This window comes from Pelmatolapia mariae, linkage group LG3_W (assembly GCF_036321145.2).
Source record: "Pelmatolapia mariae isolate MD_Pm_ZW linkage group LG3_W, Pm_UMD_F_2, whole genome shotgun sequence".
NCBI classification, from domain to species: Eukaryota; Metazoa; Chordata; class Actinopteri; order Cichliformes; family Cichlidae; genus Pelmatolapia; species Pelmatolapia mariae.
In genome coordinates this window covers 53,943,793-53,971,522 of record NC_086229.1, presented here as the reverse complement: position 1 = coordinate 53,971,522, position 27,730 = coordinate 53,943,793, and the positions used below count along the sequence as shown (strand labels likewise).

General features: G+C 41.6%; 5 protein-coding genes across 5 annotated transcripts; 1 reads left to right on the top strand and 4 right to left on the bottom strand.

The window, feature by feature from the left end:
* Nucleotides 1-12,918: 12,918 nt before the first annotated feature.
* LOC134624657 (histone H3) lies at nt 12,919-13,506 on the bottom strand. Its single transcript, XM_063469680.1, has one exon. The coding sequence runs from the start codon at nt 13,434-13,436 to the stop codon at nt 13,026-13,028; it is 411 nt and encodes a 136-aa protein (XP_063325750.1). The 5' UTR covers nt 13,437-13,506; the 3' UTR covers nt 12,919-13,025.
* Nucleotides 13,507-13,615: 109 nt separating this feature from the next.
* LOC134624659 (histone H2A) lies at nt 13,616-15,638 on the top strand. Its single transcript, XM_063469682.1, has one exon. It carries the CDS (start codon nt 13,783-13,785, stop codon nt 14,167-14,169), a length of 387 nt encoding a protein of 128 aa, XP_063325752.1. The 5' UTR covers nt 13,616-13,782; the 3' UTR covers nt 14,170-15,638.
* A 396-nt stretch (nt 15,639-16,034) lies between these two features.
* LOC134624656 (histone H1-like) lies at nt 16,035-16,673 on the bottom strand. The gene has a single exon (XM_063469679.1). It carries the CDS (start codon nt 16,671-16,673, stop codon nt 16,035-16,037), a length of 639 nt encoding a protein of 212 aa, XP_063325749.1.
* A 1,812-nt stretch (nt 16,674-18,485) lies between these two features.
* On the bottom strand, nt 18,486-19,161 carry LOC134624660 (histone H2B 1/2). Its single transcript, XM_063469684.1, has one exon. It carries the CDS (start codon nt 19,150-19,152, stop codon nt 18,778-18,780), a length of 375 nt encoding a protein of 124 aa, XP_063325754.1. The 5' UTR covers nt 19,153-19,161; the 3' UTR covers nt 18,486-18,777.
* Nucleotides 19,162-26,907: 7,746 nt separating this feature from the next.
* Nucleotides 26,908-27,457, bottom strand: LOC134624658 (histone H2A). Its single transcript, XM_063469681.1, has one exon. It carries the CDS (start codon nt 27,312-27,314, stop codon nt 26,928-26,930), a length of 387 nt encoding a protein of 128 aa, XP_063325751.1. The 5' UTR covers nt 27,315-27,457; the 3' UTR covers nt 26,908-26,927.
* Between the last annotated feature and the right edge of the window lie 273 nt (nt 27,458-27,730).

Sequence of the window (27,730 nt, the reverse complement as noted above, 5' to 3'; positions counted from 1 at the left end):
TTATAGGTTATTCTAGTAAATCTTAGCAGATTTCCAAGTGCCAAAGATCGTTAGAGAGGAGCTACAGTTAATGAATGTGGCTGTTGATCATACTTTACTCAGGGTTGCTAGTAAAGGATGCAGTTCGCTAAATGATTGTGAACTGTGGGGAGGCATTCAGACGGAGGTAGTGAGTGCTGACAGATAAATAAAATCTGTTAACCTGTCGTGGTAATACCCCTGAGATCAGAGACTCTGATCCTTTCCACTAGAAAGCCAATTTTATGACTATGCTGCAGTTTCTTTTGGCTGGGACTGAACAATGAACCACCAGGTGGTGCAGTTGTACATTTTAATATTTATGTTACATTTTGGGATATTTAGGCAGCATCATGTAGAGTTAAATCTTTGTTTTCACCACATCTCAAATAAACACATTTTTGGAGGCCAATGAAGTCTTTGGAAAGAGACCAGTCTGAGATAATCTGAGCTTAGTGAAATGACCCTTCTGAAAACAGCTGATAGAAACAATGCATACTGTAATCATGAATGCACAGAAATGCTGTGGTATATAAATAATCCTCAGATGCCAACAAAGGGAGGAAAGTGTGCAAGACAACATTCTTCATTCTGTCACACCATCTATTTGAGTATTTAGAACAAGGTAGAAGTGACAGTCGTCTACCACTTTTTGAATATATCCTCGGTTGAAGTCAGAAGCAGGGGCAATTCTAGGATTAAAGCTTTGGGGGTGCTGAGCACCCAGAGAGCTGCCCAGCCAGGCAAGATAAACTTTACTTGTCACGATGAGACTTCTTCACCTGTCTCTGTCAGTCCCTGCATCCTTAAATGTCTCCAGTTGTACAGAGTTCTCTATGACTGTCTCTTTGGTGCATTTAAACCCCTGTTCTTCCCGTATGTTGTCTTCATCTCTGTTATCAGTCATCATAATTTTACCATAACTGAGCAAGTCTGCAAATTTCTTTATTAAATCATAAGATTCTTAAATTCATCAAGTCTCTCTGTCCCTGGGTCCTCGTCACAAAGCATGACATCATTTTTTTGTACATTTTAACACAATTTAATCCCCACATTTGTGAAAGAAAAGCAAAACACTTTTTGAAAAGGCTGTAACAAAACCATCAAATCTGATAAAGGTTATTTAAATGCTGCAAACGAAGAATGGATTGGAATAAAAAAAATAAAAATACATATCCTAACCTTAATTACTGTGGGAGAATAATGAATGATGCTAATAGTGAGTAAAAAGTAAACAGTATAATACAGATAAAAAAACACTTCCAAAACAGAATAAATTATTACAAATAAATTATTACAAAATATTAATAAAAAAACTATAAAAATGGAGGCAACTTTGCCTGTGGTAGAATGTATACAATGTATGAAAAAATCTTTGCTGCATATACTAATTTTGTGTTGTAAGATTTATGAGTTTTAATGCTTTCATAGTGGTACATGGGAGAAGTGACATTTTTTCAGGTGGCACACACTGTAAAAAGTTTGAGAAACACTGATAAGTGTATGTGTGCTTTTGGAAAACATTTAAAGCTGCTGTACAGAATCTTTGAAACAGGCTGGCTTAAAACATTTTTAGAATATAAACAGAGCACTCTGCGTCCCTTTACAGCTCCTCACTCCACCAGGGCTGTTTGGCACTTTCTGATAGTGTGCAAATGTGGTGCACGTACTACGGCAGACATACAGACAACTGGACGGTCCAAAAGTTGGCCTACCTATTACTGGCTGAGGTTTTAGTAGAGTTGTGGCTGAACCACATAAAAATATATCATTAATTTTAATCTCCCCAATCAATGATTATGTTATGTTGGAATGTTGTTAAAGACGGTCAAAAATGTTTCAACCCAGTTTGTTTTGCAGATTCTCTATAGCAGCTTTAATATAGGGAGAACACAACTTCCAGATTGTATGAGTAAAATCAGGTTTTTTCTCTTTGTCAGTTTAACAGTTTCTGTTTTGCCTGTCACTGTTCCCTGTCTGTTTTCTTACCTGGTTCTTCCTGACCTTGTACTTTCTCCTCACGTTCCCCTCTTTCCTCTCTCCCTCTTTGGACTGACAATCATACACAAATAGATTGTATTCAATTAGATGAAAAATTACATTAATATGAAAAAATACTATTAAGATCACTAACAAAAAGTCCTCTCTCAGTGTACTTTCAACCAAAAGGCAAATAACCAAACCACATGAACATCTAATAAAAGATATAAATATTGAAACACTGATCCAACATTATTTTTTATTGATGGATCATTTGATTTTACACTTTTACCTGAATGTGGCTCCTTTTTTTGAAAAAACTTCCTTACATCCCTTATGAACCTGGCTGTCTCTCTGTACACAAACACACACACACACACACACAACAGGAGTTATAAGGTTAATGGGCATTCAGTCAGTTAGCTAGTTAGTATCCATTTCAAACAGGACAGTGGTAACAGCAGCAGGCTACGGACAATTTTAAGTTTTAGATTTTAAATAGGCTGTATACATTTCAATGGGAGCAACAGGACGGTCAAATGTCGCTGATTTTACTACAGAGCAGGACGGATTGTAGGGTAGCAAACATCGTCGGAAAACATGTTTTCAACACACCAGGTTACCTGGGTGTAATGTTTTTCAGCTAAAAAGAAACATGTTATGACTCCTACCAAACTATATAAAGAGTAACTGAAGGTTAAATGCAGCTAATATGTCCTGTTTTAAGCCAGACACTTACACCTCCGCTCCGCTGCGTCTCAGCCACCATCTCTCTGGCAGCAACGGACTGAACGGAGCCAGAGCAGCGGAGAGCGAGCTGGAACAAACCATTTTGGGAGAGGGGGGGGGTTATCTATACTTTTGTTGTTAAAATGTTATGTCTCAACCAAGTACTGTATGGTTTTTATATTTTTAGCAGTGTGTCACACAGACAGCAAATATTGTCCAAAAAAAGTAAGAAATCTTTGGGGGTGCTTTGATTCATTCCAAAAATGGGCTAAAATCGCCCCTGCATCAGCATAAATACTGCAAAAAAGTCAGTGCCCTCAGAGTCTGCCCAATTGCAGTGTACCCCCACAGTGTCCAAATTCCAATAAAGGTGGTGAGTATGGGCTCAAATTGTGGTCATAAATATTTTGTACTTGTAAATCAGGATTTGTTTGTGTAAAAACAATTTGTGTGTGTGTGAAAAGAATTTGTGTGTGGACTTATCCAAAATATACGTGTGAAACTGCACTCAAGTTTCAAGTCACAAGTAAGAATTTTGACCCTATTTTTCTTCCTTTCATCTAATTGGCCAATGTCATGTCAATCACAAATTTAACTATCCAATCAGAGAACATGGGTTTGGCTATTGGCTATACTGAAAGAGCACTGAGACAGCTTCACAAAAAACTGAAGGAGCTCCAATGAGCACCAGAGTTAATTAGCAGCATATTTTCAACTCCTTCAGTACAGAAACTTAAACTTTAAAGTTGAGGAAGTATTAAAACTGTAAGAACTATAACAAAGCAGCTGCTTTCCCTATTACGTTCAGTTCATGGTTATCATTTGTGCTAGCCACACATTGTACCAATGAAAAATAAATACATTGTGTGAATAATGACAATATTGAGGTGTGAGTATGGTTGCTGTCAGCTTTGATAGCGTATTGTACCTTTGCGCAGATAAGAGCCACACTGACACATTCAGACAGTTTAAGAAGCGCTTGGAGAAAAATGTATTTAACAAAAATACCTTGCATTAAAACAGTTTTTTTAAAGGATAAATAGTCTACATACATGTCTGAAAGTGATTATTACAAAACTACTCATATTTTATGTGTAGCCACAGTCTTGCTTCTAATTATCAGGTGCCCCCTATACTGCTGTTACACTGTTTAGGTCAAAATGAAACATTTTCAGATAATATCGATTAATATCAGTGAAAGTGATAAACTTTTCTGTACTTAATCATGAGTCAGTGAAGGACTAAAAGCCAGAGAAAAAGACTTTTATAGTTTCATTTTCTTCATTAGTTGAAACATTGCGCCACCTTGTGGATAACAATCATTTCTGCAGCTATGAAGACTTTCAAATGTGAACTATTTTCAGAATAAATCAAAGTGCAGGTTTTTCTTCTGGTTGTTTCTATTGCTGTGGTTGTAGTTCTTGTAGTTTTGATCAGTCAATGTTATTATCTGACTGATCTGTAGATTTTCCTTCTTTTAGCTGTACTGACTGACCTTTGACCTCGTGTGTTGATAACTCTTCACCTCTGTCTCCTCTCACAGGAGAAGATGATCTGCAGGGTCCTGCTGCTCATCATCCTCACCTCACGTGTCTCTGGTTAGTTTACAGCTTCACTTTATGAACTCCAAATAAAGCTCAACAACAGATTTATTCCAGTTCTCAGTGTGTCTCCTCCTCTCTTTCCCTCTCTGTCTCCTCAACAGGATCATTTGTCGTCAATGTGACACAGACCTGCTATCAGGCAGAGGAGAAGCACAACATCACACTGGAGTGGACGTTCACCACCAAACCTGACAGATCCACCAAAACTCTCAACATCCTCTGTGAACTCTTTATCAGTGATAAATCCTCAGTCCCGTATCATGTTCATGAAGGTGTTGAGGTGTCAGAGTCTCAGGATGAAAAGTTTTCAGGACGAGTCCAGAGTGACAAAGACGCCCTCAGAGAAGGACGAATCAGACTCCAGCTGTCCAGACTCAGGACTGAGGACTTGGGTCTGTACCTGTGTGAGATGAACACTGATTATGGCTTCACCTCTGCCAGCTATAGATTAATTTATTTATTGACTTTTACAGATTGTTTTGATGAAGTGCAGACAGGCCTCTGTTGTTGGATTAGTACTGGGATTATCAGCAGCTCTCCTGATGATACACAACCTTATGTTGAATACCTCAGAGAGACAGCCAATAACAGTAGCAGGACACCTTCTGGAGGATGAACTTTCTATCAAGATGAGTTAAATGAGCTTCAACCAATAAACCCCTTAACAAACTCTTCAACATCTGTTTAAGTGCCAAGAAACAATTTAGGAAATAAAAACCCTAAAAAACCATATTTCAAATGAAATGATGTTGATATTGCTTTGGGTTTAACTTTTTAAGTGTGGATAATTAAATAATAGATCAATGCAATAGCAAATTGTGCCTTGTTCTCAGATCGACAGCAAGTGGAGAGTGATAGATGAGATGAGCAGATGGAAGGAGGACGAGAGCCCAGTTTATTTCCCACAGCTTTGTTGCCCTATGGTTCCACGCACTGTCATCAATCTTTGCATTTTATTATTATCTCATAACACCAGTTTAATCAGCTCCCATCTCTCATATGGACTTTTTACTGTCTACAGCCTCAGATCAACACAGCCCTGCCCTCCAGCACTATCAGCAGCAGGAGCAGCAGAAACACCTCAACAGTAACATTGTACCCATCAGGTAAAACACAGGCTATGTTTGCTTTGCATTGTCCCCACCTGATGACAGTGATATGGTATGATGAGATCCCATATTAGATTCTTAAAGAATGTGTGTTGTTGTTCTTCAGCCTGGTTCCATGTGCCCCTTTTTAACTTTGAGCACCCCCCCCCCCCCCCCCCCCTTTTAAACATCTCTGTTTAAAGAGACAAGCTGTTTAAAGGGAGAAGCATCCCCTTCGATGCTTGTCCCCTCCCAATACAGATGGAGTGTCGACTGGACCAGCACAGATATGCTGCAGGACCGGATGCGCTCTCTGCAGCGGCTCACTCTCACCCATACCCACCCCTGTTGCTTGTCTTGTGTTTGTAAGGTGTATTAAAATGCATATGCTTTTTTGTGCTGAGGTATTTTTTTCTTTTAAATATGTAACAGCGGTACATGTATTCCGTTACTCCCCAACACTGGGTACACACTTGCTGTGTTGTCAGTTGTAATGTTAGATTGCACGATTGGGAAGGGAATAAGCTGGAAAATGGGCTCTCTTTTTATCATTTCCCCACCTGGAAGCAATGTGAGGGAGCTTATGTATCGGACGTTACCAAAAGAAGGCATCTAGCCTGGACAGCAGCTGTGAGACGAGCTGATATCCAGTTCTCTACCATCCCCAGATATCTGTTGGTGCTCCAGACATTTTCATTCAGGTAAGTTCTAAATAAGTTCATATTACTCTTTATAGCCTATTAGTTTTATGTTCAATGCGCTCTGAGGTCATAGCAAATTAGAACAAACATCCTAATGAGTGATTTTGTAAATATACGTTTTCTTTATAGAGTTGCTAATTGTTTTTCATTATTGCAGGCAAACCAGCCTATGAAATGGATGAAACAAATCCTGACTGGGTTCCAACGCTACACATGTGGCACTACGAAATCCCTGCTTCAAACTACATGCTACACACCACCATGCCAATCAGATTACTTCATCCATGTGTGGGTGAAGAGGTGAGCCTTCTGGATAAGATGGTGAAGGTTTGCTTGCGTTTTTTCCCATCAATTGAGACAACTCCTCCACAGTGGCAGGTGGGATTTTTCTTTTCTGAGGACGGCTTCTTTTATGTGACACTACGGATGGTCTGTTTATGTTTTGATTGAGAGCCTTTTTTTGGGGGCAGCTGAAGAGGAGAAGTCTATCTTATAGCCAACCACTGGCTGCATCTTGGTCGCATTACCCAGCAAAACCCAGTATGCAGGTTCATCTATAACAGTCCTTGTGCCACGGATCAACACTGTTGCTTCTACTTTAAACAGAAGAGCAGCGACATGGGTGCAGGTCTCTGCGACTCCGGCCATACAGGTGCAGTGGGCGGCTTCAACCCTCCCTGTGATGCTCACAATGACCCATGGCTGCAATGCTGGTTGAGAGTGCAGTACCTGAAACACACACACAGACAAAGTTCATTTTAATGAGGCAAGGCCGACACAAATGTGTTTTATCTACTTTCAAATCCATTTATCATAAACAGTGATGGGAATAACGGCATTACTTTTTTCAGTAACGAGTAATCTAACTAATTACTATTCCTATCGTTAGAATGCCGTTACAGTTACGAACAAGAAAATGCGATCCGTTACTATTTTTCAACAAACAGACGGTTGAAGCTGTGTTCAGCTTACCGCATCTTATACCAGTTGCACGGAAGTAGCTGACTACGTAAGTAATGTGGACGCTACAGCTTTAAGCAGCTGCGTGCGCTTCTGCGGCTGGTAATCACGATCACTATCTAGCACAACACCTGGAGCTAAGGGGGCAAAACAATCGCATGAGTGCTGCTGTTTGACTGAAGCAGAAGAATAAAGTAGTCGTGGTAAACCAATCACATGACCACTTAAAGACAAAGCAACAAGGTGATATATACCAGTTTATAAATTGTGTTGATAGGCCACGTAAAACCAGAGTCATGATAAACAATATATACGCGGCGTTTTTTCCTCAACAGTTTCGCCACGTTTACTGTCTAAGGACAGCGTTAGCAAGCACTCTGCTTATGAGCAAAAAAACCAACAACAACAACAAAAAACAGGGGAAGTTTTAGGAGTGACGGAGAGAGAGAGAGAGAGCGAAAGACAGCAGAAAAAGAGAGAGAGAGAGCGCGAGTTTTGAGATATGAGAGATTTGTGGCGTTTAGCGTGTTTGGAGTGTGTAGTTAGTGTGTAGTGTTGTGGATAGTTTTGTGTTGTGTGTCAGAACAATGAGGCGACTGCTGTCTCCAGGTAGAAACAGGAGTGATACACCTGCTGCTGTCAGACCTGCAGGTATCAGGCTGTGATGTTCTCCTTTATAGTGGACAGAAATTATTTTTTGGAGTGGCACAAATAATTTGTGTGGCATCTTATTGAAGAACAGCTGATTGTTCTGTAAATAGTTTGAAATGGTTATTTAAAAAATCAAGGTAAAAGGTAAATGGATGCAAATAACTTTGTTATTTGTTTGCAAACTTTGTTTGCAAAACTTGTGCATAGGATTTTAAAATTGACAATTTATATTTGCATTTAAAGTTATGAAATATGATTCATTAAACATGTTTGTGGTTGTTACAGTAAAAAATATAACTTTTTCTACTCTGATTTTATGTTTTTTGTCTGATTTTAGATCAAGTGTGTTAATACAGTATGTCAAAATGAAAACATAACTGTAAATTCAGATACGTGAGGTTGTGCTGAAAAGGATGATACCAAACAAGGCAAAGTAAATAGTTTTTAAAGGTGAAATGTGGAGGGAAAATCAAAAGTAGTTAAAAATGGCCAATAATACCCTGGACCCCAGAGGGTTAAACGTTTAAAGTAACGCAATAGTTACTTTTCAAGTAATTAATTACTTTTAGAATATTGTAACTCAGTTACTAACTCAGTTAACAGCGGCTAAAAATTCTGATATTTCATTCACTACTACTTCATAAAATTCAGACGGAAGTCCTTCTAAACCAGGCGTTTTATTCATACTTAACTGACTGATCACACATTCTACTTCATCTTTAGTAATATTTCCTAAAAGCCACCCTTACCTCTTCCACTTATTTTTGTTGTTCAGAAATGAATCCACACTTGCCTCTTCCACTGATGGTTACAGTTCTTTCTTTGAATGAACAAAGACTAAACTCTTCCACTCACTTTTGCTGTTAGGAAATGACTCTCAAGGGTTGCTTGATGGACTCCTAAATTTACACTCATGTAAAAGAAGACGTAAAAGAAAACAGGAGCAGCTTAAACTACCGCCATCTACTGGCCTTTGTCGGAAATGAGGAACAGCATGACTGTGACTGCGGGTCGAGTAGCACTGGTTGTCTCCATCGCAGTTTACTGTACACTGAATAAATACACTTGTAGATTTCTCAGAAATAAAATGACATGTGAACAAGAGCTTATAGAGCTCATCCTGGTGAAGCAAATGTTTGGCTTCACAATTCCGATTGTAAAATCTGCTGGACAGGCTTACAAATACAATAAAGAAACGGGATTTGTTTTTGTACTTTTAGCCTTTAGTTTCATATTTCAAACTGCAGTGACATCCTCTCTGTGTGTGATCTATACATGTGTTAATCGTTTTGATGGTAATAAATTTTATTTTAGCTTGAACAGCTATGCTAGACTCTGGGTAAAATGTTAAGAGGGTGTCTGGTTTTTGTTACTAATGCGGATACTTGGGTTTAGTTTGTGAAATAAAAATGTGAACTCGCCTCAGGCACTGTGGGTGCGATTTGGTGTGAGCCTCCCTTCGGTTAGACTTAATTTGTCATTAACAAAAGACAACATTTCCACATAAAGAATAGAAGAGTGGGCGGAGCCACTGAGCTTCGAGCCGTCCTGCGAACCTCGCACCGTCTGTTTTCTTTTACGTCCGCCGAGCACACATAATAACACGGCTCGGTGGGGTTGAGGTTCATTCGACTTTGCTCGTTCAAGTAAGAAACTGTAACCATGAGTGGAAGAGGCAAGGGTGGCAAAGGACTCGGCAAAGGAGGCGCCAAGCGTCACCGTAAAGTTCTCCGTGATAACATCCAGGGCATCACCAAACCCGCCATCCGTCGTCTGGCTCGCCGTGGCGGAGTCAAGCGTATCTCCGGTCTGATCTATGAGGAGACCCGCGGTGTGCTGAAGGTGTTTCTGGAGAACGTCATCCGTGATGCCGTCACCTACACTGAGCACGCCAAGAGGAAGACTGTGACCGCCATGGATGTGGTGTACGCTCTGAAGAGGCAGGGCCGCACTCTGTACGGCTTTGGCGGTTAAACTCATTCGACCTAATCCACCAAACGGCTCTTTTAAGAGCCACACACTTCACTTTAAGAGCTCTGTTCTGGGGTGGTGTTATTTTACTCATGTTTTGGCAGAAACTTCTGAAAATATTAGTCACACGCCTGCCACCAACTTCCGACGTAGTAACTTCACATCAATTATTGGCTTGCATTCCCAACATATTTTAATACATTTATTAATATTTTAATAACTCTAAAGGTGTTTGAAATGATTACAAACACACATTACAAACTTAAAATAATTGATTCAGCCATAAACTGATCTTGAGCTGTTACAGACCTCATCAATACCGCTGTTTAATTATTCCCCTACAGCTGGAGTACTAGAGAACAGTCTGAAAAGCACTTTGAAGTGAATCACCTTGTTTTTGAATTGTGCTATATAAATAAACTTGCCTTGCCTTAAAATCCTGACATAACCTACATAAAAGGAACATTGTCTAGCGGAGAGATGTTTTTAGTACCTACCTCTTATGCACTTGAAATGCAACATATCTGTTTAAAGTGCAAACAAAGAATCAAAGGCTGTAACTGTAAATGCTCTATGATGGAACAACGCACATCACAAACAAGTTTTGCCAGGTTGTCTACGTTTATTCAACATGCTTCCAGGTTAAAAAAAAAACCCTTTAAGAAAGACCACATTTACAGATCAGAAAATACACCATACACAAAGTGTGTTTGCATGTAGCACACTGCTGTGGCTCGCTCTCGGCCTAAATGAATCTCAGACCTAAATGAGAGAAAGTTTTAGTACATGTACTTTAAGGAAAAAACAATGGCACAATGTTTATGCTCTTGCTACACAGATTTCTGTTTTTACAGCAAGTTTATAAAAAGAAAAAAGTCTGGGTAATAGCTTTACAACTTAAGTCAGTCAGATTTGTATTCATGTAGTAAAACAGCTAAATGTGTTGCACACACTGATAGACTAACAGGGCTGGCCCACTTCAGTTTTAGTGTGAACATGAGTTTGACACCTATGGATTAAAGATTTAGTTTCATTACTTTAAGCAAGTGAACTCTGAGGTTGTGAGTGGCTCTTAAAAGAGCCGCTAGTTGGTTGAGGACAGTCACTGGATTTTATTTAGCTTTCTTAGTCTTCTTGGCCTGGATGTTGGGCAGCACACCACCCTGAGTGATCGTCACTCGGCCCAGCAGCTTGTTCAGCTCTTCGTCGCTGTTTTCTTATGCTATTCTACATGCTTTTAAACCATTTAAAACTACAACTCATGGTTTTATATGTGAATTATATAATGTTAAATTACTATTAAACAAATGACTGACTAAAGTATTTTAGGCTTTAGTTTACTTCAGCCATATTCCATATAAATCTGGTATCATACAAAAATAAAAATATTTTCAAATACAGTCATGACAATAAAAGAATATGACTTTAAGGACTTAACAACATTACTTCAGTTATATTACACCAACATCTCTGATACATTAGCACTAAAAGGGGACACTGAATGACCTGGTGGCTTTTGTCCATAAAACTACTCCTCTAAGATTACCACAAAGTAAAAGATCTCTCAGCAAAATGATGCAACATTTTAGGCACTATTGCCCCGATCAAATCAGTGAGCTGGGATTTTTTATTCTAAACATGAACTACTGTTACAGCAACAGACATGGACTACTGGTGTCCCACACAACAACTCAACGTCCACTATGTGAAGGAGCCAAACACATGCCTTCTCCTCTCGTTAACTGAGATAAACTGCTGGCATATTTGTTTTACATCTATACTGTCCAGTCTCTCCTGGGGGACATGGCATACAGCAGCATTGTTTAATCTCATTTGAGTCATTGTTGACCTTAGCCATCTTTTTAGTCTTGAGAGAGTACTGAAGCTTCTTTCAGCCTCAGCAGAGGATACTGGGATGACTAAAAGTAGCCTGACAATTGTCACGATAATAAATACTAGTTAATCTATAGCAGGGGCGGATCTAGAGAAATTTTTTAAGATGGCAAAGAAATCAAATGGGGTGGCAAAATCAAAGCCTTTTTTCCCCCCAAACACACGCAGGTGGTTACATATGGTTAAAATGATTCAAATGCAGTAAGTATACACACTTTTCATATAAATATAGTCTAGAACTTAATTATTGTCTGTAGCCCACATAATTACACACTTTAGTTACATAAAACATGTGAGTTTTGATTCTATGTACTGTATTGCCTGTATAATAAATAAATATGTAGCACAATAAGTATTAAATCCATAAAGCTACACTACATGGTGCGGTTCAAACACAAGTCTAATTTAAGTTTCACACTGTTTCTTGTTGGAAAACAATCACATTGTTACAGCTTAAATTACACAAAATGTCAGAAATCTGCACTGTCACGAACATAAATTTAAACCTAATTTTTCATGATTTGTTGGATTCACCCACTGAGGTCTGAAATACAAACGGCCATTTTTCACTCCTTTTGAGTTTATGTTTGGATTTCACCCTCAAATTGTTTCATTTTATTTTTTTCCCCCTTGCCTTGTTTGGTGTGTGAATGTGTGTGTGAATGGGTGGATGAGTGGATGTGTAAAGCACTTTGGGGTCCTTAGGCACTAGTAAAGCGCTATACAAATACAGGCCATTCACCATTTGTTTGCTATCATTCTTTTTAGCTCAACTGAATTTAGTTGTTTTTCCTCACTGACATACTGCATTAGTATTACTGATCTGAAATCACACAAAGATCTTAAAATGCTAGTATTTTTTACAATTAAAAAATCCACAGACATGTTGATTAAATGTTTAAAACTTGAAATGCAAATATAAATTGTACATTTTGTAAACATATGTCAGTACCATTAGGATGACATTCTTGAGTCACCAACATTGTAATGTTAGATGCAAGTTTAACAGCCTCTGTAAACTAATACCGTGGCTTACTCGAGGCTGCTGTTGTCTCTGACAGTTCAATCAAAATTAGAAATGCTACTCTGGGAGACAGAGAACTAAATAGTAAATGGCCTGTATTTGTATAGTGCTTTATTTAGTCCCTAAGAACCCCAAAGCGCTTTACACTACATTCAGTCATCCAGCCACACACACACACACACACACACACACACACACACACACACACACACACACACAGACAGTTCTGATGAATTCAACGTTGATGCCAATTTAGTTTCTAGTATAGAAACAGCAAGAACATTGAAGTGAGAGTACGAGATTATTATAAAAACAATAGTAATAAGAAGACTAAAGGAGCGGGCTCTTGGTGTGAGTGAGTTGGCTCTGAAAAGAGCCGTTGTTGGTAGGAGAGCGTGCAGCGCGCTTAAGCTCTCTCTCCGCGGATGCGGCGAGCCAGCTGGATGTCTTTGGGCATGATGGTGACCCTTTTGGCGTGGATGGCGCACAGGTTGGTGTCCTCGAAGAGTCCGACCAGGTAAGCCTCGCTGGCCTCCTGCAGAGCCATGACAGCAGAGCTCTGGAAGCGCAGGTCGGTCTTGAAGTCCTGAGCGATCTCGCGGACCAGGCGCTGGAAGGGCAGCTTGCGGATGAGCAGCTCGGTGGATTTCTGGTAACGGCGGATCTCGCGCAGAGCCACGGTACCGGGCCTATAACGGTGAGGCTTCTTGACGCCTCCGGTGGCCGGGGCGCTCTTACGAGCGGCCTTGGTGGCCAGCTGCTTCCTGGGGGCTTTGCCGCCAGTAGACTTGCGAGCGGTCTGCTTGGTTCTTGCCATTCTTTGTCGCTTTTCTTTTTACTGCGCTAACAGCAGAAAATGTAGCAACCAGAGGCGACTCGCTGCTCTTAAAGCGTGTGACTGGCTGTGACGCGGTGCCGCTCCGGCTCGTGATTGGTGACGGGCTGCACGTGGTGCTCAGCAACGTTCAGAGGAGCACCGCCCCGCCTCGGTGTGTGCCGCTCATTGGAGAAGAGTGCATTGAATTTGCGCGCTGCCGCAAGCCTCTCTGCGATAGGTGCGTGACGAAGCTGCGCGCGCTCTGCGGAAATATAAGCGAGGCTTTGAGCTGATCGGACCACATTTTCTCTTAGTGTCGATACTACGAAGAAAAGAACCTGTCAAAATGAGTGGTCGCGGAAAGACAGGAGGCAAAGCCAGAGCTAAGGCTAAGACCCGCTCATCCCGTGCCGGGCTTCAGTTCCCCGTGGGTCGTGTCCACAGGCTGCTGCGCAAAGGCAACTATGCGGAGCGTGTGGGAGCCGGCGCCCCCGTTTACCTGGCAGCTGTGCTCGAGTACCTGACCGCTGAGATCCTGGAGCTGGCTGGCAACGCAGCCCGCGACAACAAGAAGACTCGCATCATCCCACGTCACCTGCAGCTGGCTGTGCGCAACGACGAGGAGCTCAACAAGCTGCTGGGGGGAGTCACCATCGCTCAGGGTGGTGTGCTGCCTAACATCCAGGCCGTGCTGCTCCCCAAGAAGACCGAGAAGCCCGTCAAGGCCAAGTAAACGCAAAGCGCTGGGCTGCACCAACAACAAAGGCTCTTTTAAGAGCCAAACACTTCTCTCTCAGCAAACTTCCTCTTTGCTGTTACTGTGTCTATCAGGACTTGTGTACTGTGGAATGTAGATTATGCATCTCTTTATTTTAAAATGTACATTAATTTGTCATCTTTCACAGTAAGTGACTCAAATTTACCTTTACTCACCAGTCAATAGTTTCTACTGCGAACTTGTCATCAGAGTTGAACTAAAATACTACAATAGATCTAAAAATGAAAACTAAAGTCAAACTTGCAGTCTCTCTCGCTGTGTGGTCAAGTCTTGTTCCTTGTCCAATCTCTGTCCTCATAACTTAATTTGGTGTGACAATTAGATGGTTGTCATTGGTGATCTGCTAACTATGACTGCAGTAGCACTAATGATTAGCTTCACCCAGGATCTGCTTTTATTACAAATTACGCTCATGGAAACAGACAACACGCAGTTCATGATGTGGCAAAACCACAAACGCAACAGGAAATCATAACACAGAACATGATGAGGAGGAGAGGGACAGGTGGACTTCTTTGGTACAGAGGGAGGAAAATGCAGAGCTGCTAACAACATGTTCAGCACTGCTGCTGAAGTTGGGACATTTTAGTCACTTACTGACTTACGCTTAGGTTTTTGTGTCTATTGTGAGTAGAATAAACACTGATTACAATAGAATGTGCTTAGGTTTGCTTATGTAATAGAGGGCGGCTGGAGATCAGAAGAACAGGAAATTATTCCCAAGTGCTTGTTTTGTTAGTGGATTTTTATTCTCAAAGTCATTCTATTGCCCTTAAAACAGGGGTTGACAAAGCATTTCTTATGACCTTAAAGCTCTCAAGAATGGCATGAAGTTTCTTAACCCTGACCTCTGATGTGCCAAATCAGTTGGTTTAGCTATCAACTTTGGTGTGTAACTGTATGGAGGGAAGAATGTATTGACAGTGGGGGTCTGTCTGTTATAAAATGAGTGAAACCTGCCTCAGCCAGATAAACAGGAAGCCACAGTTACTAGCCTGGGGAGAGGACAGCCCCCCCAGACTGAACAATAGAATTAGTGGAAAACTACTGAGGGGGGTGGACACAGGGCAGCCACTGACTCGTCTCCTCCACCTGGGATATCCAAAGGATCGGTGAGGTCAAGAAGTAAACTCAGGACTATATTTTGAAATAATGGAATTCCCCTCATCGTTACCACTACTATAACTCCATGTATGAAATCAGTAAGGAATTAAATACATACTAAAATAAATATCTGTATGGGTTCATCTTGGAGTAAAATGTGTATCCTTGAAATCACTCAACATCAATTGAACTGGCCTAGATTTATACGGATAAGGTTGTAAAGTAGAGCATTTCAAGTGGATGATACTGGCTAAGTATCGTTAAAATATACTGTGTGCTTCCACTACAACAGCCAGTGTAGGCTTTCAAAAAATAGAACTCAACATTTCATACATGAATAATAACATGCATCTATGAATGTATTATGTGTTAAAATGTAGGTGATAACTTTTAACAGTGTATTTCTTCTATGACAATGTTTCACAGTAAAAGAAGTGGTGTGATGTTTTGTATTATGAAGGTATGATTGTAAATATTGAGTTGTTAATATTTGTATTGTTGTATTTTCTGGAGTTGCAGACTTGTGAAGACAGCACTAATGTGCATTACGATATTAATAAAGGTTGTAAATGCAATGTGAAAATTAGGGGGAGGTGTGCTTCAATAATAATAACATTATTATGAAAGAGAGCGTGGTGAGTGAGAGGAAGGAGCTCTTGTGTGTTGCTGTGGTGGCTCTGAGAAGAGCCGTTGTTGAGTGTGAGAGTGGTGGCAGCTCACTTCTTCTTGGCTGCTGTGGCCGCCTTCTTGACTTTGGGCTTGGCAGCCTTCTTGGCGGGGGACTTCTTTGCTGCGGGAGCCTTCTTGAGCACCTTCTTGGGGCTCTTTGCTACCTTCTTGGGGCTTTTGGGCGCTTTCTTGGCCGCCGCTGCGGGCTTCTTGGCCTTCTTGGGGGACTTCTTAGCGGCCGCGGGCTTCTTGGCTGCCGCTGCCTTCTTGGGCGACTTCTTAGCAGCTGCTGCCGGTTTCTTGGCTTTGGCCGCGGCGGGCTTCTTGGCTTTGGGAGCGGCTTTCTTTGCGGGCTTCTTGGCTTTGCTGTCAGTAGCCTTCTTGTTCATCTTGAAGGATCCGGAGGCGCCGGTGCCCTTGGTCTGCACCAGAGTGCCCTTCGCCACCAGGCTCTTGATGGCGGTCTTGACGCGGGCCTTGTTCTTGTCCACATCGTAGCCTCCGGCAGCCAGAGCCTTCTTGAGAGCGGCAGCGGACACGCCGCTGCGCTCCTTGGAAGCGGCCACGGCTTTCACAATCAGCTCGCCCACGCTGGGGCCGACCTTCTTGGGCTTGGAAGTCGTCGTCTTCTTCTTCTTGGCCGCCTTGGCCGGGGCGGCAGCAGGTGCGGGAGCTTCCTCGGACATTTTCCTCTTTCGAGTCTGATCGAGAGTCAAAGAGATTCACGGTACAGTGATGGCAACTCGGAAGCGCCACGCTGCACTTAAACGCACCATGAGAACCGTGGAGAGTGAAGGCAGCGCGCGCAGCTCTCGCGTGTTCCCCGCAATGCTTCATTTTGTGTTTCGTGTCTCGGGATCAAAGAGCTCAAAGTGAGTGTGTGAGCAGCACTGCAGGTCGACAGTGGAGCAGTCCACAGCGGGCTTGTGTCTCGTCGTGCAGGCCTCGTGTCGGGCTCTCGTGCTCTCTGCTCTCGGTTCGTGGAGCTTCCAAAGCTCAGCGACTCGGTGCGGAGCTCAGCGCTGCTCGGCGGCTTCTTGCACTCTTTTCTCTGCTAAAACCGATGGAGCCGCAGCAGAGCTCCGTAAAAAGCCTTTTCCAGCTGATACACATGTTTGTTCTCGCACTCCGACTTAAAAGCAGCATCTGGTGAGCGCAGCTGTGGGACAAAGTGATGCCGCGAGCTCCCAGCAAACACACCGATGCTGCTGGAGCCCCACGGAGCAGTCTGTGACAGCTGCTCACTTCTAACCAAAGCACAGTTTCACTCACATTCTTGTACATCAGAAGTTTCATTAGTGACCTTACAGCAGCTCGCTTCCACACTTTGGCTCTGATCTCTTAGTCTGCATTGACTCAGTTTCCTTCTACAGTTACTGACTCTACAATAAACAACAGCAGTGAATGAACACGTGAATACACACATCCACAAACGGATCACTAAGTGTCTCAATGTGTAATACTCAATACCTGCTAAAAAACATCCAGCCATCTCACTGTTAAACTATTATTTTATTTTTGTCGCCATTAGTCAAACATTTTATTTATTATTATTGTAATATAATAAGGTTGTTGTTATTATTTGTTATTTATCTTATCCTGCTCTGCCCATGTCGGTGCATTTCCCAGCTCTGGCACTAATAAAGCTTATCTCATGTCCTGGATAGCGACGTCAGTTTAATCTAGTATAGTATTTTTTAATTGTGCCCAGTATGTCTGTGCTCCTCTTTCTGGAGGATTCCGTTATTCTCCCACCTACTGAAAAATATGTGACCACAATTTTTTGTGCATGATGAGTAAAATGCTGCACAATAACTCTGACCCACTCCATCATGTGCTGACCAGTCACAGGAGTGGGTTTAGTGAGAGACTGAGATGACCAAAATTCCCCTCTGAACACCACAGGAAATCATTCCTACCCATCTCCTGTACAACTCCCCCATCTTATGCACAGCACTTACTACAATACTTGTATTATAGAAAGGGCAAGGTGGTTACAGAGCCACCAAATTAGGAGTTAGATTCAAGAAAGCTTTGATGGAAATTCCTCTGGGCATTGCTAGGAAAGCTGGATGTGAAGGACACAGCAGGGCCTGCCTGTGGCATAGGCAGTATAGGCAAATGCTAACAGTGTCATCCATCCAGGGGCATCATAAGTGAGGAAAAGGTACAAAAAAATAAAAAGTGATGATAGCAATTCATATCTTTCTTAGTATACCTTTTGGCATCTAATAGTCCAACAAACGAGCCCTTTGTATCCTAGTTAGTCTAGTTGTGTGTTAAAGTGCACATCAAGTCAGGTGGGTTTGTGATTTCAACCATGTGCAGTACAGTACACAGTGAAGCAGGAGCATAGTGCTGCATATAACAGACAGGACCACAACTGTATGGCGAAAGTGCAAGAAAATGAATACAGACGACAAAAACTGCAACATGAATGTTGATACTCGTTTTCTGCGCCGAAGCATTTTAATGCAATGACTAACTCAACTTTGCATATCAGGAATAAATAAACCGAAGAATTATACTTGGAACAAACACAAGTGTTTAATACAAAGTCGCACTAATTATGATTGTAGTGAGTTTGTCTTTCCACAAAGTAAAGAGCAGGAACACGTTTCTGTAGACAGGGTTCAGTAATGCAGATTAATACCACCCAGTGACACGGAGGTGAACATCCGCGATTCTAGTTGCAACACAGTATGCAGTATGTTTGACGGTAGAAATTATGCTCGTTAGTTTAGTGTGTGGCTCTGAAAAGAGCCGTTGTGTTGACGTCTGAGATCCAGTTTATTTGGAGCTGGTGTACTTTGTGACGGCCTTGGTGCCCTCAGACACGGCGTGCTTGGCCAGCTCACCGGGGAGGAGCAGGCGCACTGCGGTCTGGATCTCCCTGGAGGTGATAGTGGAGCGCTTGTTGTAGTGGGCCAGGCGAGACGCCTCAGCAGCGATGCGCTCGAAGATGTCGTTGACAAACGAGTTCATGATGCTCATGGCTTTGGAGGAGATCCCGGTGTCGGGGTGGACCTGCTTCAGCACCTTGTACACGTAGATGGCGTAGCTCTCCTTCCTGGTCTTTCTCTTCTTCTTGCCGCCCTTGCCGGCGGTCTTGGTCACGGCTTTCTTGGAGCCCTTCTTGGGCGCTGACTTGGCGGGTTCAGGCATTTTCTCTACTCGATACTCTGCAGCAATGGATGAGGTATTTGACTGAGAGCAGCGCTTTTTATACAGGCTGTATGCTAATACCACTGCGCAGGCCCTCGCATCTCATTGGTGGAGCCGCACAGTGGGCCGGACGTTGTGTTGGAGGGAATTTGTGAATTTTGCTGAAACAGGCGCGCATCTAACAAAGACAGTGGGCTGTGTGATTGTGTCCTCGTTTGCTGAGGCAGTCATTTATTCTAAATGAGCAGTAAATGTAGAGCTCTGTGTGACAGATATGGATGTGTTAGTATCAGTATTATCTTCAGACAACAATGAAATCATTTTAATAATAATTCCGCCTGGTTTCGTGTTTGTGTAGCGCCCATGTAACGTGGTGATGGTCACAGTTTACGCACCAGCACACAGCTTTAAAACTTCACTGAGTTTTAGCTCTGAGTGGAGATTAAACACTGGGCATAATTAGGTAACTGCATAGTTTTACTGAAGTTTAATATGTCTTCTTCTTCTTCTTAAATGTTATTGGCGTTTGACAAACAAAGTTTAATATGTCTCACTGGAGCGCACATATTAGACTGAACTTAGACTGAAGAGAGAGAGAGAGCAAACAGTATTCATTTGGTGATTTATTATAATATATAAATGCTGTTCTGTTTCATTCAATGCTCAGTCTCTTTGATGCTGATGGATAACACAGAACACACAGCAAGAACACCTGTTCAGCCAATCACATTCATTCCACTTTGATTTGCACAAACTCAAGCGCCCGTATCTCATCTTCGCACAGCTCCAGGTTCACGCAAGAGAGACTAATTACCTGCACCTGTGCTTATTAAAGAAAAAAGAAAAAAGAACTTGGTTGCTGTTGTTCTAAAGCAGGGGTGGGTTATCTCAGTCCACGAGGGCCGGTGTCCCTGCAGGTTTTACATGTGTCCTCGAACCAACACAGCTGATTTAAATGGCTAAATTAGCTCCTCAACATGTCCTGAAGTTCTCCAGAGGCCTGGTAACGAACACATTTCCTTTGAGTGTTAACAGTGCGAAGAGAAGTATCAAAATGAGTGGGCGCGGCAAAACCGGAGATTACTATTAGTTATGTAATCATGCCCCCGTATGCCCCATTATCGTTTGCTTCTAACTTCAGCAATCTATGGGTGAGACTGAAGTACATCGGAAACGGGGATCCCCCGACCCGTGATTATGTTGGTGAAGAGCTGTTATTACAAACATCATGGCTAAATGTGCAAGACATATACTCTCTCATCGCTCTGCCCAGTAAACGGGACTTTGAGCTGTGTTTCACCCAAGAGGCGCCTTTACGTCGCTTCTTAGAGATCTCTCTTTCCAACGCATCACATCCGAAATGGAAAGACTGGCAGGTGGAGTCTTCTGTCCAGGTAGAGGTAGTGACTTTTGTTGTTAAATTCTGGACTGGAAGGATTCCAGACCAAGATATCGAGCTATATCTTAAAAGGTACTGCGAGATTCTTCAACCCCCAGTCAAGCCAGTGGATAAATTCGGCCTCTGGTATGGAGTACGAAAATACAAAGTGCGGATGCGTAGAGATGAAGCTGGACATATAATCTCCATCCCTAATTCCATCTCGTTGGGCCCCTACAATGGTAGGATTATTTATCCTGGCCAAACGGTAAGGTGTTTCATCTGCCAAGATCTAGACCACCAGGCGAGAGATTGCCCCACTATTAAATGTTGGAAATGCGGTGAGTTGGGCCACAAGGCTAAAAGTTGTCATAATGAAAGTGAGTGCTCCCTCTGTGGTGTGAAAGGGCACACTTTCTTTAAATGCCCCAAGTCTTTTGTGAACATACTTAAATCTTCCCAAAAACCCCGACCTTCAGACACCTTAGATTTCCCTTCTTTGGAGGATCCTTCTCAAGTAATGGACGCCCCCGTGAGTGCCCAGGAGAGAGAGGCTCCCCCCTCTCCTCCTCTTCCTCCTTCCTCGACTTCAGTCTCACTGTCACTCCCGACTTCGCTTGGATTAGACAATCCACAAGTGGATGATCAGGATAACCAACCTAGCCCTGTTCAAGATGAGTTACCATCTCCACTGTCTCAGTCAAGTGAAAAAAGTGACGAGAGTAATGAAGAGCTGGATGGTAACCTAATCATAGAGACATCTGATGGCGAGAATAAGAGTGAAAGTGACGACGAGGAAATTGACAGCGAGAAGACATCTGATGACAATGGAGATAGCGAGGACCTTGGATCCTTCCCTCTCACAGAGGCGGCATCTCTGGCTTTTGCTGCGCTGCCTGAGGAAACGAAAGGAAAAAGGGAAGACCTTCGTTAGTGGAAGTCACCCGGCCCTCGATGAGCTCGTCAACGAGGATATGAGAGGAGGCAGAAAAAGGAGTGTTTCTGCCTATAGCTGTGGAAGAGATAAGCGGAAGGATAATAGACCAAGTCCTCCGTGAGTAATAATTCTGAGATGGACTTTCCTTTAGTGAACCTATGAGTAACATTAAAATAATAACATTTAATGTCAGAGGTCTTCAATCAGACAAGAGCAGGAAAAGGAAGGTTGATTTCTTAAAAAGGCTTGATTATGACATTTTGTGCCTTCAAGAGATGAGATTAAAAACACGCGCAGATATATGTGAATTAACTAAAATGTGGAACACTGGCCATTCAATAATATCGATAGGGGAAGACAGCTCTGATGGAGTGGGCATTTTCTTTAAAAAAGATACGGTGAATATAATCAGAAGAAGAGACATAATACCGGGACGTCTCCTCCTCGTTGATTGCTGTTATTACGGGCAAAGGTTACGTATTATTAATGTTTATAATGCACCCGATCGAACGAAAAAGATACATTTATTGAAAAAACTTAAGTATTTATTAGAGACTGGTTTTAATATAATTTTGTGTGGAGATTTTAACATTGTTACTGAAGCGACTGACAGAATATCCAATGTTGAATTTAGAGAATTGCGAGAAAGTAAATTGTTGGTCAAAGTTTGTAAAGAAGCAGCACTTCGTGATTTATACAGGCTTTTGCATCCCCATACTATACATTACACTATTCGATTCATTAACTAAAACAAGGATTGATAGATTTTATATATCATCTAATGTTCAAGGTCTGAAGTATGACACACTATTAACAGATTTTTCTGATCATATGGTGGTTATGGCAACAGTATCGTGTTGCTCCCACGAATTTTTGAACTATTGGAAATTGAATACATCCTTGTTAACAGACGAGTTGCTTGTGCCCGAAGTTAAATCTGAAATTAAGAAAATATTACATCTTAAGATTTTTACTACTTCTTTTTCGGAACTTTGGGAGCTCCTTAAACGACGTATGTGTCAATTTTTTAAATTCAAAGCGAGAGAATTAAATCATGCAAAGAATATAAAATATAACGAAGATGTGAGTAGATATATATATTTAAGAAATAAGAAGGAGAAAGAAGAGGAGGAAGAAAATCAAATGATGTCTCTTAAAGAGAACATTGATCGAGTCAATAGAGAAGTTTTATTTAATATGTTGAGACGTACTGAATTTCACGGGAACGGCGATTATATGATTCTAAATAATCAAAAGAAACGTAGAAATTATTTTATTGTCTCAATTAAGGATAAACATGGAAAGTCAGTTTTTAAAGAAGAAGGAAAAAGACAAGTTATTGGGGACTATTGTTATACATTTTTTTGAGTGAGGTCGAACCATTAGATTCTGTCATTTATGAAACTTTGATTGGAAAAATTAAAAGAGAGGAAGTGGAGTCAGTAATTAACCAACTTAGCACCGAGAAAACACCTGGTCCGGATGGCCTCCCCTCTGAATTTTATAAACTTGTGAGTAAAGAACTGTCTGAATTATTAACTCAGTATTATAACGAAGGAATAGAAAGAGGAACAATGGGTAAATCGTTTTATGAAGGAGTTGTGTTTATTATATAAGAAAGGTGACAGAGAAGATATTAATAATTATAGACAATTGACAATAATGAATGTAGATTATAAAATTTTTACTAAAATAATTATGTCCAGACTAGAGGATGTGTTAGATATTATCATTGAAAAAGAACAAACATGCGCAATTAAGGGACGACTGATGTGGGATAATTTATGTATGCTAAGAGAAATTATTTATAATGGAAAGGACTCAGAGCTCTGCATCTTAGGCTTAGACCAAAGGAGGGCTTTTGATTCTGTTTCCCACTCCTATTTATGGCAAGTAATGAGTTAATTTATTAATTTAATGAATTAATTTATAAAAAGTCCCTAGTGCGAGTTAAATGGAAAACTCTCATCCCCTTTTAGTGCTGAGTGCGGGGTTAAGCAAGGATGTCCTTTGAGTGCTGCATTATATGTCCTTGCAATCAACCCTTTATTGAAAAGGATGAATAATGATAAACGTATTAAGGGATACATCCTTGACAAATCCCATAAAATCACTCTTGGCGTATGCAGATGATGTGACGGTGTTAATTAGAAATCAAAATGAATTGTCTTCAGTTATGGAGATATTACACCAATACGAACTGGCATCAGGTGCCAAGCTGAACCAAGATAAAACTGAAGGGGTGTGGCTTGGACATCAGACCAGACAACCCAAAATGACTATCTCCTTATGTAGGGAGATTAAAATTTTGGGTATATGGATCGATAATACTGACTCTATAGTTTACTAAATTGGAATAAGAAAGAAAATGAAATCAGAATGGAAATTATGAAATGGGAAAATAAAGATACAAATTATAAAACACGTATTAATATTGTAAAAACACACATAATTTCAAAACTTCTTTTCCTTGCCACAATACTTCCTCCTCCGAGAAAAACCGTAATGAAAATAAGTAAGATGTGCATTAAATTTATCTGGGGATCCAATCGTGAAGTGACTAAGAGAAAATTTATGTACAAGGGTAAGAAACACGGGGGATTGGGAGCCCCAGACTTAGAGATTGTTTTGCGAATCCCTTTTATTAAAAATACTCACAGTGCAATATCTCGGGGTGCCCCGTGGGTTCGGGGGAAGGAAGAATTGTGGAACAAAAAAAGAGGCAGGGCCAGAGCGGGCGTACCATACCACAGACTTATGTATGGAGATTTATCAAGTCAATGGGAACATTATAGTCTAAATATTTTCCAAGATAATACGAAAAATATTTATAAACAAATTAATGAAATTAAAAATGAAGGTATGATTCAATATAAGTGCGTAGATAAAGACGAGAATCTTTCTACAGTTAAAAATATACAAGACAAATTATTATCCGAAAGCATGAGAGATGTGGTATGGCTCATCTCGCTCGGGCGCCTCCCTGTGAGGGCAGTGGTTCAGTGGAGTTGTTTTGTTACCACCATGAAATGTCCTATGATAGACTGTGATGAAGATGAGACCTTAGAACATCTTCTATTGGACTGTTATAGGACAACTGAGACAAGGCAGAAGATGACAGAATTTGTGAGTTAATTATTAGGTATGCCCTCACTGTCATTTGTTATGCTTTTATTTTGTAAGGATGCTTCCTGTTGTGCACGGAGTATGCGCGAGAGTTCTATAATAAAACAATGGCACCCTTTCGGTGTGAATGTTCCGGTGAAAGCCGATGCCCCACGTGTGATTATTCCTCCGTCTAGATAATTAGTATCTTCAATATTCATGCAGATTCCGCTGGAAGACCCGTCTCTGCTAACAAATTGGTTACGATTTTGATGTTAACATTAAAGCACTTAAATATGGTTTGTTTAAAGAAAAAATGGGTGAAGACAAAAGGAGACTCTTTTGGTTAATAATGTGTGTAATTAACACACATATTTGGAAAACCCGTGCCAAAGGAGTGATAGAACAAAGGATGATAAGTAGTGATGTGGTGAGCAAACATATCATTACAGATCTGCGGAGAAGGAGAACAATGGACCTGAAACTTGGAAAAGTTTTCCCCTGGAATGTATTGACACTGTAAGTTTTAAAAGTGTTTTGTGGACTCAGATGCTCGACTTTCCTCCTTGTTTTCCTTCTTCCTTAATAAGTAGTATGTGATCATGGTTTTGTATATGTAATTGTATGTATATGTAAATTTTATTTGTAATTTTGTATACTTTAAATAAAGCGTTTAAAAAAAAAAAAAAAAAAAACAGTAACGAACTAATCATGTGATTCAGGTGTGTTGACCCAAGGTGAGATCTAAAACCTGCAGGGACACCGGCCCTCGTGGACTGAGATTGCCCACCCCTGTTCTAAAGGAATAAACAATGCAAAGAAATATTTCTTAAATTGCAGTTTTCTTGGTGTGAACCTCAAAGGGTTAATGCTTGCAGTCATTACTCTAAGGCTGTACGGAGTACTGCACATGTAGCTTTGGATGATTCTTAATGAGGTATTGTTCATAGACTGTTTATTACCTCAGTATTTAATAAAAACTCACTAAAATAAATAAATAAACAGTCAGTTCTAAAACTATTGATCGGTGAAAAATTTAAACATAACTTTGAACTTAAGCTACCAAATGGCTGTAATTGGTTTCAGCACGTAAATACAGATGTGGCAAGAGACAGAAAACATGCTGCTGTTTGCACATATTCAGTCCAGTTTACTGAAGAAGACCTCAGGCTGTCAGGTTGAAACAGTCGGTCGTGGTTTTGTTACATAAACACTGGACCTCCTCTCAGCGTCCCCGCTCTATCTGCTATTCCCAAAGAGACTCAAGTTTCTCTGTGACTGCAGTTGCCAGTTAAAGCTGACGTCACAGCCCAATTTAACAGCATTATGGTAGTAATTAGAATCAAACATACAATAAAAGAGAGCCCTTGAGCACAAATATGCATCATGCGAACTGCTGATAATGAAGGAAAACATCTTTAGGAAAATTTATCTGAGGAGAATTTTTTACTTTAGTCTGGCACCAACCACATTACAGCCACAGCTCAATGCAGCTTCAGTGATGGAGGTGCTGAACATGGTCCATTCAGTCTCAATGTCCCCAGTCATTGATTCTTAATGAGGTATTGTTCATAGACTGTTTCGGCAGGTAGATGAAGAATGTACATTCTTCAACAATTTGAGACACATCCACTCTAAATTTCCCAGTACACAACTTGATAAATGCACATGGGGTGGCAGCATCTCTGCTGGGGACAGGAAGAGACTGAACAGGCTGATCCGAAGGGCCAGCTCTGTTCTAGGATGCCCTCTGGACCCAGTGGAGGTTGTGAGTGACAGGAGAATGGTGGCTAAGCTGTCATCCCTGTTGGACAACATCTCTCACCCCATGCATGAGACTGTGACAGCACTGAGCAGCTCCTTCAGTGGGAGACTTCGGCACCCACGGTGTGGGACGGAGAGATTTCGCAGGTCTTTCCTCCCCACTGCTGTCAGACTCCACAACAAAGACTTTAACTGATCAAACACACACATCCACAAATGTGCAATAACACAAATGTGCAATAATCTTTCTGGCACCGTTGTATTTTTCACTCTGTTGTATATAGCATTTGTATTCTATTTTTATCCTATTGTATATTTTATTCTATTTTATTCTACTGTATATAGTATTCTATTTTTATTCTATTCTGTACAGTTGTGTACTGTATTTATTCTTATTTTATTTTATTCTAATTGTCCTTCATAACTTTTGCACTGTCCACTTCCTGCTGTGACAAAACAAATTTCCCACGTGTGGGACTAATAAAGGTTATCTTATCTTATCTTATTAATGCCAAGTAAAATCTTTGCTGAGAGAGGAGTGTTTGGCTCTTAAAAGAGCCTTTGTTGTTGGTGCAGCCCAGCGCTTTGCGTTTACTTGGCCTTGACGGGCTTCTCGGTCTTCTTGGGCAGCAGCACGGCCTGGATGTTGGGCAGCACACCACCCTGAGCGATGGTGACTCCCCCCAGCAGCTTGTTGAGCTCCTCGTCGTTGCGCACAGCCAGCTGCAGGTGACGTGGGATGATGCGAGTCTTCTTGTTGTCGCGGGCTGCGTTGCCAGCCAGCTCCAGGATCTCAGCGGTCAGGTACTCGAGCACAGCTGCCAGGTAAACGGGGGCGCCGGCTCCCACACGCTCCGCATAGTTGCCTTTGCGCAGCAGCCTGTGGACACGACCCACGGGGAACTGAAGCCCGGCACGGGATGAGCGGGTCTTAGCCTTAGCTCTGGCTTTGCCTCCTGTCTTTCCGCGACCACTCATTTTGACAGGTTCTTTTCTTCGTAGTATCGACACTAAGAGAAAATGTGGTCCGATCAGCTCAAAGCCTCGCTTATATTTCCGCAGAGCGCGCGCAGCTTCGTCACGCACCTATCGCAGAGAGGCTTGCGGCAGCGCGCAAATTCAATGCACTCTTCTCCAATGAGCGGCACACACCGAGGCGGGGCGGTGCTCCTCTGAACGTTGCTGAGCACCACGTGCAGCCCGTCACCAATCACGAGCCGGAGCGGCACCGCGTCACAGCCAGTCACACACTTTAAGAGCAGCGAGTCGCCTCTGGTTGCTACGTTTTCTGCTGTTAGCGCAGTAAAAAGAAAAGCGACAAAGAATGGCAAGAACCAAGCAGACCGCTCGCAAGTCTACTGGCGGCAAAGCCCCCAGGAAGCAGCTGGCCACCA